We start from the raw sequence: 19,027 nt of genomic DNA, 5'->3' as shown, positions 1-19,027 counted from the left end.
GGAGCCTCTGCCTTCCAAGCACACCTGCACCTGCACCTGCACCCGGCTGTGCTCACAGCCCAGCATGTCCTTGGGGCTCCCAGCGTTCCTCAGCATTCTGCCTGCCTGTGGCTCCCTCTGTGTTTACTCGCACTTTACAAATTATCCTTAATGCCGGGTTCAGTACCAGGAGGGCGGGGACGCAATCTAGCAGCCCAGGCTTGTGTGAGCCAGGGGAGGCATGTCCTGAGAGCCATGTGGCCCTGCATATCTGACTGAAGCTCTCTGCCTCCATCTCCACTCTGGGATGCCTCAGCGTACGCCAACTGCTCAGACTAGACCTGGTTCTGACCAAGGGTGTCCTGCTGTGTGTCGTGGTCGGGGTGGGAGCCCAGGGATGGTTCTCTGGGCGCATCTACACTGGCTTCCCAGTGTCCTGGGCAGGGACACCTGGACTGCTTGCAAACAAGTTGACAAAAGTGTTTCCTTTCAGGAGAAAGCTGGATGCTGAGCAAACAAAATGTATGCCTGAGTGTCCGGTAATGATAGGTGCTGGGAGTCCTGGTGCTAAGGACTCCCCTTGAGGCCGTGCTTGGGCCAGGAAGCCCACCCTGGCTGGCATGGGAAAAGTGAGCTGTGTTAAGAGAGCTAGGGAGGTGGTGGCCCAGGGCGGTGACATTGGCAAGCGTTGCTCAGATCCCAAGCCTCTTAAGGCTGAGCTGTCAGATGGCTGGTGGGCTCAGAAGGATGGGGGAGGGAGGACCTCTGAGGGGCTGTTGGTTTGGCCCAAGCAGTGGTGTGACTTGAGGGCTCTGTTACTGAGCTGAGCGTCCCAGAGCAGTGCGCTGGTTGTGGGGATGTGTGGGGCTCCCTGTGTGCCGAGTGCACCTGAGATGGTGGTATGGAAGCAGGTTGGCCAGATCCTGACCGAGCGCCTGCCTCAGTAGAGTTTAAACATAAGCCTTTCCAAAAGAGAAAATCTTTGAGTGAGATGTGAGAAATGAGTAGGATGTCCAGAGGCAGAGAAAGGGGAAATAGGAGGCAGTTTTCACCACAGGTTTCCAGCCTTTTCCCATGGCCTCTTGTTGGTTCTGTTTACAAAGCTGCTGACCTGAGCTAATAATCTCTCTCTACCTGCCTGGCCACTTAGGCTCCCATCACACACTAACTGACCATTTTCCTGCCCCCTTCCTCAAATGGAAAATGCAGCCCACCCTTAAAACCCCTGGTACGTGCCCTGCGTGGGCCAGTGCCATCCTCTTGAGCTGCCTTCCCTTGGTTTGCAAGCACCTCTGAAGGCCACCCCTGAGTGGTGTGAGAGCCCAGGCCTGCGTGCTGCCCAGCTGCAGGGACACTTGGACTTGGAGGCTGCAGTCAATGGGTTGATGACCATACATCGGCCAGTTCTTGGTTAAGAGCAGTTCAGATCCTTCTAGAACTGGTGCATAGGATTCTTCCCAATCAAGAAACGCTGTTGTCTTCCGATACTGTCTTCAGCCGTGTACTAAACTGTGTCTAAGTCCTGGGTTTAGGTGGGCGGATGAAGCTCTAGCTCCTATGTCAAGCTTCTGGCCAGTTTTCTAGGTGGAGAAGAGATCCAGTGCTTTCAAGAGCAGCAGCAGCCACAGCTCCGTTTACCTCACATGGTGCGAGGCTTCTGGGGGGTGGTTCTCCTAGGGGCTTGGGTCAGAATGACAGGTCTTGCATTAAGGAGATCCTGCTCTTCTAGGCCTGTGAGAGCGGTGGTCACCTGGAGTTCTATAGACTACGTAAGAATAGCTGTGATTGATAACAATAGTGGTTTCAAACACTCCAGAATTTAGGATTCCAGTATTTTTGTAGATGCAAGGCATTCTGGGCAAGAAGAAAAGTATCTCAAAAGATCATTGTTTGAATCATACATAGACTATTGGTAGACTTCTCTCTGTGGAACATAACTGAAACACTAAAAAACCACTGGTAGTATAATTCCTGCCTAAAGACCAAACCCCAAGGAGCAGCTGTTGAGTTTGAACCACCGATCTTGTGGTTAGCCGCCTAGCGCCTGACCCACAGCACCAACAGATTCCTTCCTGAAGGACAGAATAGCTGAGTAGGAATAACTTGTCACACTCTCTGTAATCAAGCAAATGGACGCTCAGGCAGATCTGAAGGCCTTTCCCCATCCCTGGTCCTCTTTTCCTTGCTCCCAGAGTACTGAGTCCGAACCATTTCCAAGACTTTTGTTGTTGTACCAACCCAGCATCAGGTCGTGGGTAGCCTCACAGATTGTTGCCGTGCAGACTCGGCTCCTTCTTCTGAACCACCCGCCGTGTAGCACTCAGTTCTAAGAACTAGCACAGGTTCCAAGTAGAGCAGAACCCGGGTGGGGCTGCGCTTTAGCTCTTGGCTGTAACGGAAAGGTTGGTGGGGGCAAGATGTGGCTATCTGTCTCTGTGAAGAGTTAGTGCCCCTGGGGGGGGGGCACTGGAATAGTGTGTGTGTGTTTGCTCGAGAGCTGCCACACTAGATTCCTGCACTCGATCCTGGATTTGGGACTCTCTACAAAGGTGTATATTTGTCAGGGAGCACAGGGCCATTTTTTTGTAAGGTCACCCTGAGCTGAAACTCAACTTGATGGCCATGGTGGGCACTCTGAGTAGGGTTCTGCATGTGTTGTAGATGTTAGCTGGACCCCACGATGTGAACTGCAGGTGCCTGCCCAGCCTTCCAAGTTCCCTCAGGCCCCCAGGGCCTTCTGGTTGCGCCGAGCCTGGCTGTCCCACCACTGGTGGGCATTGGGGCAGGAGCCAGTGGGCCTCCTGGCAGGTGGCCCCCATGCTGTGGATGGCGGGGCTCTGCCGTCAGCGCAGTTGTGATTGTTGTCAGCGGTGGCCGGCTCCTTTACTCATTTAGCTCACTTTGCATTCTAAGACTTCTTCAGAAAAGTTAGACGTCTGTGTGTAAGGTTATTTCAAAATAAGAGCTATTCAATTAAGCTTTCCGCTGAAATATTGGAATACCATGTCTGCCATTAAAAACACATTGGTTGCCGAGTTTTATTTTTGTTTCGAAAGCATTGATTTAATGTGTAAGCTAACAATTCAATCAGGAAAATAGATTTTTTTTAAAAAACCACTTCTCAGAGGCCCTTATACTTGGATTCATGCTGATTTGAAAGCTCAATCTCTTCAGAATCTAACTGCGCTGTCCTTGCATTTCATTCCTTTTTTGGAGGGCGGAGAGTGGGCACGGCACTGCATAAAAATTGCCCCAGAGGAATGATGAGGGACGCAACATCGACAAACATCAGTGTCTTCACCGTGTGTGGACAGCACGCACACAGCGGTCTTGGGAGCTGCTCCTTGCGTGTGGGTTCCCAAGGCGTGTGTTCTGGGGAATGGGACCGGCCAGCCCCTCAAGGGGAGGTTGGCTCTAGCCGGGGAAGTGGGAAAGGCATCAGCAAAACCTCTGTTGGTAGTTGTCCTGTGAGAAGAGGGCCCTCATTTCTCCCGTTGCTGCTATTCGGTGCCGTCGAGTAGACGCCGACTCCCAGCGACCCACGTACAACAGAATGAGACACTGCTCCGACTGACACCCTCGCCATTGTCTCAGAGCCCAGTGCGACAGTACCGCTCCTCTCCGGCTTGTCAGAGGCCTTCCTCTTTCCCACTAAATGATGTCTGGCTCCACGGGCTGATCGCCCATGTACCTGGACAGGTTCAAAGTCCCTGAGGCAGAGTCTTGCCATCCTTACCTCTAAGGAGCATCTGGCTCTACGTCTTCCAACACAGGTTCGTTTGTTCTGGCAGGCCACGGTGCTTTCGGTGGTCTTCATCAGCACCATCGATTCTTCTTCAGTGGTCCCTAGTCAGTGTCCAGCTTTCTCATGCACAGGTGGATGTTGACGGTACACTGTCTTCAAAACAGCCCCTGTGCTTTTCAACACTTTAAAGAGGCCTTGTGCAGCAGATTTGTCCAATGCAGCATGTTGTTTCATCTGGCTGCTGCGACCCTGAGCGTTGGTTGTGGATCCAAGTAAGGTGAAATCCTTGACAACTTCAATCTTTTCTCCATTTATCCTGATGTTATCTATTGTCATTTGTGTTCATTCTAGAAGGACATAAGGAAAGTGGGAATTTGCATCGCGGGTGGGTAGGGTCTACCGAAGGCGTTCTACATGATAAAAAACCCCATACCATGCTCGCTGCCACCGAATTGGTTCTGACTCAGAGTGAGCCTACAGGACAGAGTAGAGCTGCCCTTGGGGGTCTCTAAGGCTGTCAACCTCGACAGGTGCAAGCAGCCGCCTCATTTCTCTCCCCTTGGGTTTGTTTTGCTCGTGTGGTCAGCAGCCCGCTGTGGAACCCACTATGCCCCCAGGCTCTTTGTACCTGATACAGGGCAAAGCAAGACAGCTGTCAAAAGAGGCCCGTCCTCTCCCCAGGTTCGTGTGGCTCGGGTTTCTTGTTTGACCTTCTGCCGCACATTTCTAGTTTTCCACAGGCCTCCGGACCAAGGGAACAAAGATGAGAAAGAAATGACGAGACTTGTGTGGCTGTGGTCCTACAGAATCCAGCCATTTGCTTAAGCTCTTAAAAAAAAAAAATCTAACTTTCTAAAGAGATTTCATTTACAAAATTGACTTGGTACTTTGTAAGCAATGCTTAAATTCATTAGTGATAAATATGCATGTTGGCTTAGGAAAATCCCATTTTTTACATGGGGTTTTAATGGAAATGGCAGTTTTATGAAATGAAAGTGAATAGTAAAAATCTGCATGATGTTCGTAAGCCTCTCCCTCATTTTTATTGAGGTTTTTGTGTATTCTAATTCATTTACGCAGGGAGAAGGGAGCACTAATATGGTTTATCTCCTATAATTACTCAAATTGAATAGAATTTATTTTCAATAAAATTCTTAATGTTAATTGCCTAAGGTGGGAAGAGGAAAGTTGGCCTGCTTTTGAAAATGTCTTGGTTTTTGCTATTTCCCCAGCCCTGTTGTTCATTTTGGAGGCCTACTGGTGTACTGGGTATGCCTTTGCTGCTAGCTGCAAGGTCAGTGGTTGGAAACCACCAGCCAGCTCTTCGGGAGACAGAGGAGGCAATAATTACTACTCTCATAAAGAGTGGTAGTCTTAGGAACACACAGGGGCAATTCTACCCTGTCCTGTAAGGCTGCTGTGAGTCAGCATTGACTTGATGGCGCTGAGTTTGGTTGGGTTGTTCATTTGTATAGATTGCCAGTACCTCTTAGCAGGCATGTGTGTGTTTTGTTTTTAAACAATTTAAACCTGTGTAAGCCCTTCTAGGAAACCCAGGGCAGTGCTGGGAGTCAGGGATCGGGCATCTTTACTGTAGCCTGCTTATTTTGTTACAAAGACTACAGTCTTCAGTATGGATGAGCCCTCAGCATAAAAAAACAAAAATCCTCACAACAAGCCCAGCGAGCAGCGTCAGAAGAGTGGAGTCGGCCTTGAAGGTACTGGGAATTTCGTTTCCCTCGGATCCACAGTGAACGCCCGTGGAAGCAGCAGTCACGAAACCCAGCGATGTGTTGCATCGGGCAACCCGTTGTAGGAAGACCTCTTTGAAGTGCGTCGAAGCAAAGCCGTCACTTTGAAGACTAGGGTGCATCTCCCCAAGCCCTGGCGTTTTCAGTCACCTCATAGGCGTGTGACAGCTGGAAAGGCATAAGGAGACAGGAAGAGCTGATGCCTTCCTGTTACGGAGCTGGTGAAGAATGTTGAAAGTCCATGGAATTCAGAAGAACAAGTGCGTCTTGGAAAACGTACAGTCAGAAGTGGGATGGTGAGACTTTGTCTCGAGTATTTCGGACCTGCTACAAGGAGAGACCAGTCCATGGAGAAGGACATCATGCTTGCTGAAGTGGCAGAAGAGAGAGGCCCTCCATGAGGTGGGTCAGCCCCGTGTTGCCACAGTGAGCCCGCCCGTGGCGACTGCGGGTGGGTGGCACGGGTCAGTAGCACACCCTTCTGTTGTACACAGCCCGCTACCAGTTGGAACCTATGGCCTCAACTCTACTAACAACATTATTATAAATAGTATTTGTCTTTTCTTCACTGAAGTGTTCATTTTTGGTGACCCACATCGGAGGTTGAAATAATCATTCACATTGCTAAGTAATAGCTTGCCCTGGGAGGAATTTCCAGGAACATCTTTGTGTTTACACTTGAGCTGGATTTGTTCTTGTGGTGTGCCCAGAAACAGCTCAGTGTGCAAACTGACAGGTCCTTCGGCCTGGGCGCTCCCTTTCCTCTCTGCCTTGTCGGGGAGCGGGCAGGAAGGCTCGGAGACGCTGTGAGGAGGCGATGAGGAAGTGTTTTCAGGATCATCAGGATGGCATCTGGCCAGCTCTTCTCCTTTCTGACCACCCAGAAACTCATGTGGTCTGGGTTGGGTGAGGGGTATTCTGATCTGAAGGGGGCGTCCTCCGTGCGCACGAGGCCGAGTTACGCGGACAACGATCATGATCCTCCGATACTGATGCTGGAAAGTGCTGAGGGCTGAGCGTGTCTGACAGGCATTCAGCCTGCCATTGAGTAACCTTGAAACTCCTTTCGTTCCCGGGGTCCCCTCTCCTTTTCTCCTCCTGAATGGTGGGCTACTTGAGGTGGAATTGTGTTGACATGGAGTTCTTGGGTCGGGACATCAGGCCCTCCGAGGTGTGTGTGCTGTTGACCTCTCTGACCCCGGGACATTCGAGCTGTCTTGAGCTATTGTTTTCCTTGGTCACTTCCTCTGCTGACATGAGCCCGCCCTAAGCCAGCGGAGCAGGGTTATGTCCCCACTGCCGCCCAATCCTCAGGACTCTCTGGCTCCCCTCCTTACTCTGGAACTCCTCTGAGCCCACAGGGTCCCCGCCCCTGGCTAAGCCTTTGGTTTTCAATCAGGAGACGCTGGAACTTGCAGGCTGCAGTGCCTCAGTGGCATGTAAGTGGGATGCACACCAAGGACCCCACCTTTCCCTGCCTCCGGCTGCTACTGCAGCCCCTAGAGCAGGCCTCTTTCACAGGGACCACGGGCAGGCGAAGAGGTGGGGACTTCTCTTCAGTTACTTGGCTCTTGAAGATATTACTGCCATGGAATAAGAGCCTGTAACTCATAGGTGCAGTCAGGTCTGCTAAAATGTGACCACCATACCGCGACCATGGGCGTGGGGGATGAGGGGGGATGGACTTAAGTCCACATTTGTCACATACATACACGAAGGTATCTAAAAACACAGATTTTTTTACAAAACACTATCATCTTCAAAGTACTCTCCATTACACTTAACACATTTGTCAAATCTGTGATTCCATTCTTGGAAACATTTTTCAGAGTCATCTGTTTGGATGACTTACAGCATACAGCACCTCCCTCAATTTTCTCTTCACCTCTTCTACGTTGTCAAATCACTGTCCTTTCATGTCCCTCTTCATTTGTGAAACAAAAAGGAGTCGCGTGGAGTGAAGTCAGGTGAGTAAGGTGCATGGGGCAAGAGAAACATGCTGTTTTTGCCAAAAACTGGTGCAGAGATGGCTGTGTGAGCAGGTGCATTGTCGTGGTGGCAAAACCAGTCTCCTGTCTGCCACCGATCAGGCCTTTCTTGTCTCGCACTGCTAGGCAATCTTTTCAGAGCCTCTAAATAGAAAGCTTGATTAACAGTCTGACCTGGTGGAATGAACCCAAATGTACCATTCCCTTACATCAAAATAACAAGTGCACATTGGTTTTTTTCGGGGATGGGAAGTGGTTTACTCTCTCTCTGCTGGGGAAGCAGCTTCCCCCCTAGAAGACCCTGGTGTGCTCTGTGGCTGATTTTTCAGAAACCAGCTGCCAGGCCTTTCTCCTGAGTCACCTGTAAGTGCACCTGAACTTAACTGTCTTTCAGCAGCCAAGCACACTAACCCTTTGTACCACCAGGGGCTCTAAAGCAGGACTCTAACAAAAACAGTACCGGTTCACTTCCTCTCAAAAAGATACTGCCATTGACTCGATTCTCACTCAATGCAGACCCCACCGGACAGGGTCGAACTGCGCCTGCGGGTTTCTGAGACTGTAGTTCTTTACCGGAGTAGAAGCCTCCTCTCTCTCTCTCTCTCTCTCTCTCTCTCTCCCTCTCCCTCTCCCTCTCCCTCTCCCTCTCCCTCTCCCTCTCCCTCTCCCTCTCCCTCTCCCTCTCCCTCTCCCTCTCCCTCTCCCTCTCCCTCTCCCTCTCCCTCTCCCTCTCCCTCTCCCTCTCCCTCTCCCTCTCCCTCTCCCTCTCCCTCTCCCTCCCCCTCCCCCTCCCCCTCCCCCTCTCCCCCTCTCCCCCTCTCCCCCTCTCCCCCTCTCCCCCTCTCCCCCTCTCCCTTCCCCCGGCTGGTGATTTTGAACTGCAGTTAGCAGCCCAGCACTTACCCATTATACCACTAAAACCCACCAAAACACGGGTAAATACAGCATTGGACCTTGAGAAGACCTGACAGTTGCCTATATGAGCTTTTCAGGTGGTGAAAGGATGCTGGACACCTGGGGTCTGACAGAAAGGTGTAGCCCGTAGCCAGCTGCTAAATCCAGCATAGGCAGGTGGGATGTGTGTGCGGTTCTCAGGCTGCCCCTCTGAAGTGATGTCAGTCACGCCGGGACACACTTGGGGCTTTGCAACAAGCCTTGTCACAGAACAGGCTGCGGCGCATTTTATTTTCCTTCTTCCTTTCCATTATTATTGATTTTTAATTTATTTTTAAGTTAAGCCCGTATCCCATTGATTTTTCATGCCCTGAGCACTTCCAGAGGAGAGAAGCGGCCTGAGGTTTTAATTTGCCCAGAGACAGTGCTGGGGATCACTTACTGCGGTAATGGGATGCAGGGGAGACAGGTACAGTGGGTCCCAGAGCACAGACTGGGGGCTGGAGGCTCAGCGCCCCTTTGTAAGCACACACCTCTTGCTCTCGTGTGTTCTTCCTCGCACACAAGGAGGCAGAAGGCTGGGACTTGCCCAGCACTGATGCATCTGTGGGTGCTGGGGAAGGGCTCCCAAAGGACGTGGTGAGTTTCTAATCCACCTTCTCACCAACCTTCCTCTGGGCTCTTCACTAAACCAGTGATTAGGGTCCGAGGTGGGCAGCTGAAGTAGACTCAGTTTCTGAGCCTGGAATACGATGACCCCACTGCCCCTCCACCATATGTGTGTGTGTGTGTGTGTGTGTGTAGGGCATTCTCTCCCATTTTGTAGAGATGTCTTTTGCTGTTGCTGAGCATCTACATGGTAAAGCACAGACTGATTTAGCAGCTCCCACGTGTACAGTACAGTGACATGAATGACCTCAGGAGATGCACCCATTCTCACCCCCTTGTGAGCATAGCCCTCCAAGGCTCCTCTCTAATCTGCACTCACTCTGATCCCATGTCCATGGTCCTTTGAAAGAGCACAATGCTCAAGGCAGACATTTTATGCTAATTTAGCTAAACTTTTGTCTTTAAAAAAATCATTTTACTGGGGGCTCCTACAACTCTTAGCACAATTCATGCATACATCATCCATTGTGTCAAGCACATTTGTTGCCATCCTCATTTTCAAAACATTTTCTTTTTACTTGAACCCTTGGCATCAGTTTCTCATTTTTTTCCCTCCCTCCCCTACGCCCCTTCCTCACAAACCCTTGGTAATTTATAAATTATTACTATTTTGTCATGTCTTAAACTGACTGATGTCTCCCTTCACCCACTTTTCTGTTGTCCGTCCCCCAGGGATGGACATATATTTAGATGTTCAGTATTAAGGTAGTAAGACGGACATTGGGCCACAGCTCAAGCACTTTCTTCTACTGACCTGGCATTCCATGACGCTCACCTTCCCAACACGATCGCTGAAGACAAAGCGGGTGCATAGTAAATGTGCTGAAGAAAGCTGATGGTGCCCAGCTATCAAAAGAGATAGAGTCTGGAGTCTTAAAGACTTGAAGGTAAACAAGTGGCCACCTAGCTCAGAAGCAACAAGGCCCACATGGGAGAAGCACACCAGCCTGTGTGATCATGAGGTGTCGAAGGGATCAGGTATCAGTCATCAAAGACCCAGAACAGAAATATCATAGTGTGAATAAGGGGGAGTGGAGACCCGAAGCCCATCTGTAGACGACTGGACATCCCCTTACAGAAGGGTCACAAAGAAGAGACGAGACAGTCAGGGTACAGTGTAGCAATAATGAAACATACAACTTTCCCCTAGTTCTTCAATGCTTCCTCTCCCGTACTATCATGATCCTAATTCTACCTTTGAAATCTGACTAGACCAGAGCATGTACAGGGGTACAGATAAGAGCTGGAAACACAGGGAATCCAGGACCGATAAAGCCAACCCCTCAGGACCAATCATTAGAGTAGCGATACCAGGAGGGGCAGGGGAAGGTGTGGGGAGAGGGGGGGAACCGATCACGATGTTATTTGGTTTTAAGAAGACTTCAGGAGATGTATTTGGTTTAAGGTTTAAAGATTATCTGAAGGCAATGGTTTCAGGGGCTTTTTTATCCAACAGTCTGGAAGCCATGAGAGGTTGAAATTCTAGGTTGTGTTTTCCCCCTTTCCATCAGGATTTGTCTATGGAATCTTTGATCGAAATGTGCAGTAATGGTAGCTGGGTACCACCCCGTTCTTCTGGTCTCATGGAAGCACTCAGCCACCCAATCCATGTCTGACTCTTCTGTTCATGACCCTTTCTGGCTTGGCTCTTGAGGCTAAAGGTCCAGTTGCTGTGTTTTGTTTGGACAGTTGCTTTTACGCTTCCAGGTACTGCACAGTGCACTAGGAGACAGAACAGAAGCACTGCGTATGTTAATAGGACAGGCCATTGGGATGTCCCACAGAGCCATAACTGAAATTCTAAACCAGGAAGCCAAATCCCAGGAGAGTTTTGGCTGTACCACTCCCATGTCCTTGTAAGTGTGCTTGCCGTACCGCTTCTGCGGCTGCACCGCTGAATGGTGGCCACGACAGCGTTCCAGCGTTCCTGGTCTTGGTCTGGGTTCACCAGAGAAGCAAAATCAACAAAGTACATATATAGAGGGGGCTTCAAAAAGTTTGTGGAAAAATGGAATCAGAAGACAATGGTATTTTCCCTCACACTTTTAGAAAGACCCTTGTATTTTGGATGCAGGCTATGCCTCTGAGGAAACGCTCATTACAGATGATTGGCTGATCCCACTGGATCACGTGTGTGCTTGCATCATTCACCTACTGGCCAAACCACTGCTAATTCTGGCCCGTCAGGGTGACACTCGACCCGGAAACCTCAGCCCTGCTGGGGTTGTCATAGTGACCTCAGAGAACCAGGGCAAGACTACCGACCTTTATATTACTCTTACTGTTTAATTTGTATTAAGAAGCCTTTGTGATTCTTACTAATGAAAATCTAATCAAGGACAAAGTGAAGTAAATAATAAGATTTTATTACTTGAAGGGTCCCGAGCCTTCCTCTGTCTCCATGGGGCTTGGGAGCAAGGCCGGAAGAGGTGTGTGGGGGCTGCCCCGTGAGCATTGTCTTGACTTTGGGGGGCAAGGGGGTTGTGTGGGATTAGAGACTTCACCACCCAACATTGTTTTTCATAGGTGATACTCCTGGCCCCCAAGTTGAAACCTTTTCACCCTTTGAGATTTCATTTTGTGATCATAGAAGTCAGTGTTTAGCAAAATTAAATGCTGGCTTTGGCTCTGTGGGTTCAGATCCTACCTACCACTACTAGCAGTGATGGTAGGGGCAAGTAACTGCTCTTCTCGGAGCCTCCATTTTCTCCTCAGCCTGGCTGTGGTGGCTGCAGAAGGACCCTAGGTATCGGAAGGCTCGCCGGCTGCCTGATGGTGAGGCAAGGGCAAGGGGACTGCTCTCTCCTGGTGCCCCTGCCCAGACCAGACCCTCCATGGCTCCCTGAGGTTCCCACTCATTTCTGTCTCATCCCGCAGGTCCCTTCACTGATGTCGTCACCACCAACCTTAAGCTGGGCAACCCGACAGAACGGAACGTGTGCTTCAAGGTGAAGACCACGGCACCGCGCAGGTATTGCGTGAGGCCCAACAGCGGGGTCATTGATGCGGGGGCGTCCATTAACGTGTCCGGTGAGTCCTGAACCAGAGGCCGAGGGGCGGGCTTGGAAGGGGTTCCTATAGCTTGCATTTGCAAGGCAGCCACGTCAGAAGCTAGGCATGGGCCGGCCCCAGTTCTCCACCCACGTGGACGCTTGTGGCCCCCACCCTGCTGTGAGGCCGCGGCTGTATGCAACCGCTCCTGGGCCTCCACAACTCGAGCGCAAGGAAAGCTTGGCTGCAGAAAGAGTTGGGTTTTCACTCCCTTGAAATCAAATCTGCCCTTTGGCAATACATAAAAAAGGGCTAAACAAACTTAATTTTACTTTGTGGGAGAAAGCTAAATGGAGTTATTTTCTTATCTCAGCCAAATGATTTCTGACATTAAGCTCCTGTCACTTCCAATGCCTGGTGACTCCCTGTGCTGATTGGGAGACACTGGGGGAACCTTGGGCTGGGGAAATTGGGCTCGATTCCAGGGTTTAAAGTTTTGTGAGTGTCTGATGGGTGGTTTTTTTTTTTTTTCTCTCCCTTGTTTGAGAGTGCATATGTTTTCCAAAGTTCAACTTTTGGAAAGATGCTGGTTGAGGGCCAGATTGAGAATTGGATCTCAGAATTTAGGGGCTGGAAGTGCTGGGCTGGGGTGCAAATGTGCTATAGAAACATCCTGAACTGGGAGCTCATTAGGACTTCTGGAAGCAAGGGGGGTTTCTGCGTGTCGGACAGCGCTCGGGGTACTGGTGGTCTTTATCTGCCTTGGCCAGGTCATTCAGGGCCATGAGATACTGTGCGTCATTAGAAGCGGCCTTTGATCGGGATCAAGTGCCTTTCTGTTTTTTTTTTTTCCATGATAGATTTTTATTGTGATACATTTGGCTATTCATTTGACACCTGAAAAGAAAATGATTCACCTCTTTGGAGAGATAGAAGGTGTTTCATTATCTGGTCCCTTCTGCCCGCTCTCATTGTGGATGGTGCTCACACCAGCTCTCGCTCTCCGGGAGTCCGGCATGGCTCCCCCTTTCAGGAAGGCAGCTGGTGGCTGGGGTGGGGTCAGCAAGCTGAGGCTTGCCCACTTGGGCCCAAAGCCCCTTGAGCCACAGGACATGGTGCTCTGGAGCCAGAAAGGCCACAAAGATGGGGCCTTCCGTGTGACCCACATGCACACATGCACACATGTGAGGTCTTCCTCCCTTTATCAGGTTTGAGCAAGGCTGTGTACACCCGAGCATTCCCATGCGCTTCCCAAACAGCGCACAGTTACAGAGGGCGAGGGAGCGGGCCTCAGGCTCTTGGGCGTGGACATGCCCCCTCCAGAAAGAAGTAGCCAGACTGGGGGTGTGGCATGGGGTGACTACATGGAGGAACCCAAGGCTTTATGGTTGTGGCTTGCCTTCTGTAGATGGATGGGAAGCACCCGAATGGTGGGCTTAGAAATCAGTGCACTTGACTCCTGATCCAGTGCCACCAAACTGCATGGACACTCTTAGGAGACGGTCTCAGTTATAGGAGAGGGTGAAATAGAGTTCATCTCTCAGAAAATGCCATGTGTCTGTGTGTCTGTCGCTTTGTGCAGGTCCCTCCTTCCTGGCATCATGTGTCCCCTTGCTGAAGTGGACAGGAGAATGCCACGCTGCAGGGCCCTGGGGCCTGGCTTGTTTCATGGCTGCCCCAGAAACCAGCTAGTGAAGGTGGCGATCAGATACCTTGATAGAAATAAAATCCCTCCTTACTTTCTGTGACTTTATAAAATTTTGTAATTTTAAGTAAATCAAAACAAACTAATTGACATTGAGGCGTTAGGACAGAGTCGAACTCCCCTTGTGGGCTTCTGAGGTTGTAACTAACTCGATGGGAACAGACAGCCTCGTTTTTATCCCAAGAGCAGCTGGTGGTTGAACCGCTGGCCTGGTGTCTAACCCACTGCGCCACCAGGATTCCTAAGAAGAACTAGGTTTTTTCTTCTTCCCATGTCTCTGTGTCTTTCCATTTTTTACAAAATGTGTTTATGTTATCGAAAGGCCTTTAGTAAACTTTCAACTATGTAAAAAGATGACCGCTGAATAGGCCCACAGTACTGCTGGACTAATCCTGCCTGCCACACTCAGCGATGTGACAGCCCACCGACAGGGCTCGCTAGCCTGCTGATGCCCGCCGTTAAGAAACCTGCAGGCCTCAGCACATCCTACTCTTGAAAAATGAGTTGGCGTGCTAGGTGACGGTGGGGCTGCCTGCCCGGGGACTGGCCTGTTGGAGCCTGCTGGCTTTGCGTCACTGTGGGCATGCCCAAGCACCTTCCTTCCATGCCAGCACGGGGCGCACTCCCCTCGCACGTCAGCCTCTTATCAGGGACGATATGAAGTCCAGGTCCTTATTCTTAAAAAAAATTATTCTCATCGAGGTGGTGAAGTTATGGCTGGACTTGAGCGTCATTGCCATTTTATACCCAAAGATGAGAATGCCTGGTCATTCCCAAAGGGCTGCTTTGGTCTGTCACTGGGGCTGGGGTCTGGAATCCTGACTCTACGCTTTAAAAGATCTCACTCCACCAGTAGCCCTTCCTGAGTGACAATAGGCGAGGTGATGCGATGGGGAGTGGGGTGGATGCAAGAACTCGGCGTTTATGTTCATTGGCCCGGAATGTGATGGGGTTTGGGCCTCCTGGCGTTTGATACACATGTTTAACTGAGAAACCTGTGAATGACGTACGTGGATGTTGGAGGACACAGGGTTGCACTTTGTCCCCGAAGAAAGTAAATGTGAGGGCAAAGAGCTAAGTACACTACAGCACCGATTGTAGCAGTGAGGGGGGGGCTATGTGATCTACAGCACCGTTTGTAGCAGTGAGGGGGGGCTATGTGATCTACAGCACTGTTTGTAGCAATGAGGGGTCTATGTGATCTACAGCACTGTTTGTTGCAGTGAGGGGGGGTATGTGATCTACATCCCTGTTTGTAGCGCTGAGGGGGCTATGTGATCTACATCCCTGTTTGTAGCACTGAGGGGCTATGTGATCTACAGCACTGTTTGTTGCAGTGAGGGGTCTATGCGATCTACAGCACTCTTTGTAGCAGTGAGGGGAGTATGTGATCTACAGCGCTGTTTTTAGCATTGGAGGGGCAAAGTGATCCACAGCATTGTTTGTAGCAGTGAGGGGGCTATGTGATACAGGACTGTTTGTAGCAGTGATGTGCGCTATGTGATCTACTGCACTGTTTGTAGCAGTGAGGGGGCTATGTGTTCTACAGCACTGTTGGTAGCAGTAAGGGGGCTATGTGATCCACAGCACTGTTTGTAACACTGAGGGGGCTATGTGATCCACAGCCCTGTTTGTAGCAATGAGGGGGGCAATGTGTTCTACAGCACTGTTGGTAGCAGTAAGGGGGCTATGTGATCCACAGACCCGTTTGTAGCAATGAGGGGGGCAATGTGATCTACAGCACTGTTTGTAATAGTGAGGGAGGGAGCTATGTGATCTACAGCACTCTGTAGCAGTGAGGGGGCTATGTGATCTACAGCCCTGTTTTTAGCAGTGAGGGCGCTATGTGATCCACAGCACTGTTTGTAGCAGTGAGGGGGCTATGTGATCTACAGGACTGTTTATAACAGTGAGGGGGCTATGTAATCTACAGCCCTGTTTTTAGCAGTGAGGGCGCTATGTGATCCACAGCACTGTTTGTAGCAGTGAGGGGGCTATGTGATCTACAGGACTGTTTATAGCAGTGAGGGGGCTATGTAATCTACAGCCCTGTTTGTAGCAGTGAGGGGGCTATGTGATCTAGAGCACTGTTTGTAGCAGTTAGGGGGCTATGTGATCTACAGCACTGTTTGTAGCAGTGAAGGGAATATGTGATCTACAGGACTGTTTGTAGCAGTGATGTGGGCTATGTGCTCTACAGCAGAGTTTGTAGCAGTAAGGGGCTATGTGATCTACAGGACTGTTTGTAGCGGTGATGTGGGCTTAGTGCTCTACAGCACTGTTTGTAGCAGTGAGGGGGCTATGTGATCTACAGCACTGTTTTTAGCAGTGAGTGGGCTATGTCATCTACAGTACTGTTTGTAGCAGTGAGGGGGCTATGTGATCCAAAGCACTGTTTGTAGCAAAGAGGGAAGGCACTATGTGCTCTACAGCACTGTTTGTAGCAGTGAGGGGGCTATGTGATCTACAGCACTGTTTGTAACAGTGAGGGAGGGGGCTATGTGATCTACAGCACTGTTTGTAGCAGTGAGTGGGTTATGTGATCTACAGCCCTGTTTGTAACCGTGAGGGGGCTATGTGATCTACAGAAATTTTTGTAGCAGTGGAGGGGCTATGTAATCTACAGCCCTGTTTGTAGCAGTGAGGGCGCTATGTGATCCACAACACTGTTTGTAGCAGGGAGGGGGCTATGTGATCTACAAGACTGTTTGTAGCAGTGATGTGGGCTATGTGCTCTACAGCACTGTGTGTAACTTAGAGGGAGGGGGCTATGTGATCTACAGCACTGTTTGTAATAGGTAGGGAGGGCGCTATGTGCTCTACAGCACTGTTTGTAGCAGTGAGAGGGCTATGTAATCTACAGCACTGTCTGTAGCATTGAGGGAGGCTATGTGATCTACAGCACTGTTTGTAGCGGTGGAGGGGCTATGTAATCTACAGCCCTGTTTTTAGCAGTGAGGGCGCTATGTGATCCACAGCACTGTTTGTAGCAGTGAGGGGGCTATGTGATCTACAGGACTGTTTGTAGCAGTGAGGGGGCTATGTAATCTACAGCCCTGTTTGTAGCAGTGAGGGGGCTATGTGATCTACAGCACTGTTTGTAGCAGTGAAGGGGCTATGTGATCTACAGGACTGTTTGTAGCAGTGTTGTGGGCTATGTGCTCTACAGCACTGTGTGTTACTTAGAGGGAGGGGCCTATGTGATCTACAGCACTGTTTGTAACAGTTAGGGAGGGGGCTATGGGATCTACAGCCCTGTTTGTAGCAGTGAGGGCGCTATGTGATCCACAGTACTGTTTGTATCAGTGAGGGAGCTATGTGATCTACAGGACTGTTTGTAGCAGTGATGTGGGCTATGTGCTCTACAGCACTGTTTGTAGCAGTGAGGAGTATGTGATCCACAGCACTGTCTGTAGCAGTGAGGGGCTATGTGATCTACAAGACTTTGTAGCAGTGATGTGGGCTATGTGCTCTACAGCACTGTGTGTTACTTAGAGGGAGGGGCCTATGTGATCTACAGCACTGTTTGTAACAGTTAGGGAGGGGGTATGGGATCTACAGCCCTGTTTGTAGCAGTGATGTGCGCTATGTGATCTACAGGATTGTTTGTAGCAGTGAGGGAGGGGGCTATGTGCTGTACAGCACTGTGTGTAGCAGTGAAGGGGCTATGTGATCCACAGCATTGTTTGTAGCAGTGAGGGAGGGCGCTATGTGATCTACAGTACTGTTTGTAGCAGGGACGGGGCTATGTGATCTAGAGCACTGTTTGTGGCAGTGAGGGGGCTATGTTATCTACAGTACTGTTTGTAGCAGTGAGGGCGCTATGTGATCCACAGCACTGTTTGTATCAGTGAGGGAGCTATGTGATCTGCAGGACTGTTTGTAGCAGTTATATGGGCTATGTGCTCTACAGCACTGTTTGTAGCAGTGAGGGGGTATGTGATCTACAGCCCTGTTTGTAACAGAGAGCGGCTATGTGATCTACAAGACTGTTTGTAGCAGTGATGTGGGCTATGTGCTCTACAGCACTGTGTGTTACTTAGAGGGAGGGGCCTATGTGATCTACAGCACTGTTTGTAACAGTTAGGGAGGGGGCTATGTGATCTACAGCCCTGTTTGTAGCAGTGAGGGGCTATGTGATCTACAGGACTGTGTGTAGCAGTGAGGGAAGGGGCTATGTGATCTACAGCACTGTCTGTAGCAGTGAGGGAGGCTATGTGATCTACAGCACTGTTTGTAGCTGTGGAGGGGCTATGTAATCTACAGCCCTGTTTGTAGCAGCGAGGGCGCTATGTGATCCACAGCACTGTCTGAAGCAGTGAGGAGGGCTATGTTATCTAAAGCCCTGCTTGTAGCAGTGAGGGGGCTATGTGATCTACAGGATTGGTAGTAGCAGTGATGTGGGCTATGTGCTCTACAGCACTGTTTGTAGCAGTGAGGGTGCTATGTGATCTACAGCCCTGTCTGTAGCATGAGGGGGCTATGTGATCCACAACACTGTTTGTGTCAGTGAGGGGGCTATGCGATTTGCAACATTGTTTGTAGCAGTGGGAAGACTATGTGATCTACAGCACTGTTTTTAGCCTTGGAGGGGCGAAGTGATCCACAGCACTGTTAGTAGCAGTGAGTGGGCTATGTGATCTACAGGACTGTTTGTACCAGTGATGTGGGCTATGTGCTCTACAGCACTGTGTGTAAATTAGAGGGAGGGGTCTATGTGATCTACAGCACTGTTTGTAACAGTGAGGGAGGGGGCTCTGTGATCTACAGCACTGTTTGTAGCAGTGAGGGGGACTATGTGATCTACAGCACTGTTTGTAGTAGTGGAGGGGCTATGTAATCTACAGCCCTGTTTTTAGCAGTGATGAGGCTCTGTGATCTACAGCACTGACTGTAGCAGTGAGGGGGCTATGTGATCTACTGGACTGTTTGTAGCAATCAGGGGGCTATGTCATCTACAGTACTGTTTTTAGCAGTGAGGGGGCTATGTGATCCACAGCGCTGTTTGTAGCAAAGAGGGAGGGGGCTATGTGCTCTACAGCAGTGTTTGTAGCACTGAGGGGGCTATGTGATCTACAGCACTGTCTGTAGCAGTGAGGGGGGCTATGTGATTTACAGCCCTGTTTTTAACCGTGAAGGGGCTATGTGATCTACAGCACTGTTTGTAGCAGTGAGGGTGCTATGTGATCTACAGGACTGTTTGTAGCAGTGATGTGGGCTATGTACTCTACAGCACTGTTTGTAGCAGTGAGGGGTTCAGTGATCTACAGCCCTGTTTGTAGCAGTGAGGGGGCTATGTTATCTA

At 50.2% G+C, this 19,027-nt stretch overlaps 1 protein-coding gene across 1 annotated transcript in view; it reads left to right on the top strand.

Moving 5' to 3' along the window:
* The window catches only part of VAPB (VAMP associated protein B and C), a 73,739-nt gene that overhangs the window by 17,648 nt on the left and 37,064 nt on the right, over positions 1–19,027 (top strand). The window contains exon 2 of the mRNA XM_075528380.1: positions 11,904–12,056. Within this exon, the coding sequence (XP_075384495.1) occupies positions 11,904–12,056 (153 nt within the window). The remainder of the gene's footprint in view (positions 1–11,903; positions 12,057–19,027) is intronic.

This window comes from Tenrec ecaudatus, chromosome 12 (assembly GCF_050624435.1).
Source record: "Tenrec ecaudatus isolate mTenEca1 chromosome 12, mTenEca1.hap1, whole genome shotgun sequence".
In the NCBI taxonomy this organism is placed as follows: Eukaryota; Metazoa; Chordata; class Mammalia; order Afrosoricida; family Tenrecidae; genus Tenrec; species Tenrec ecaudatus.
Note: the sequence above shows the minus strand (reverse complement) of the source record. Positions and strands in the feature narration are given on the sequence as shown.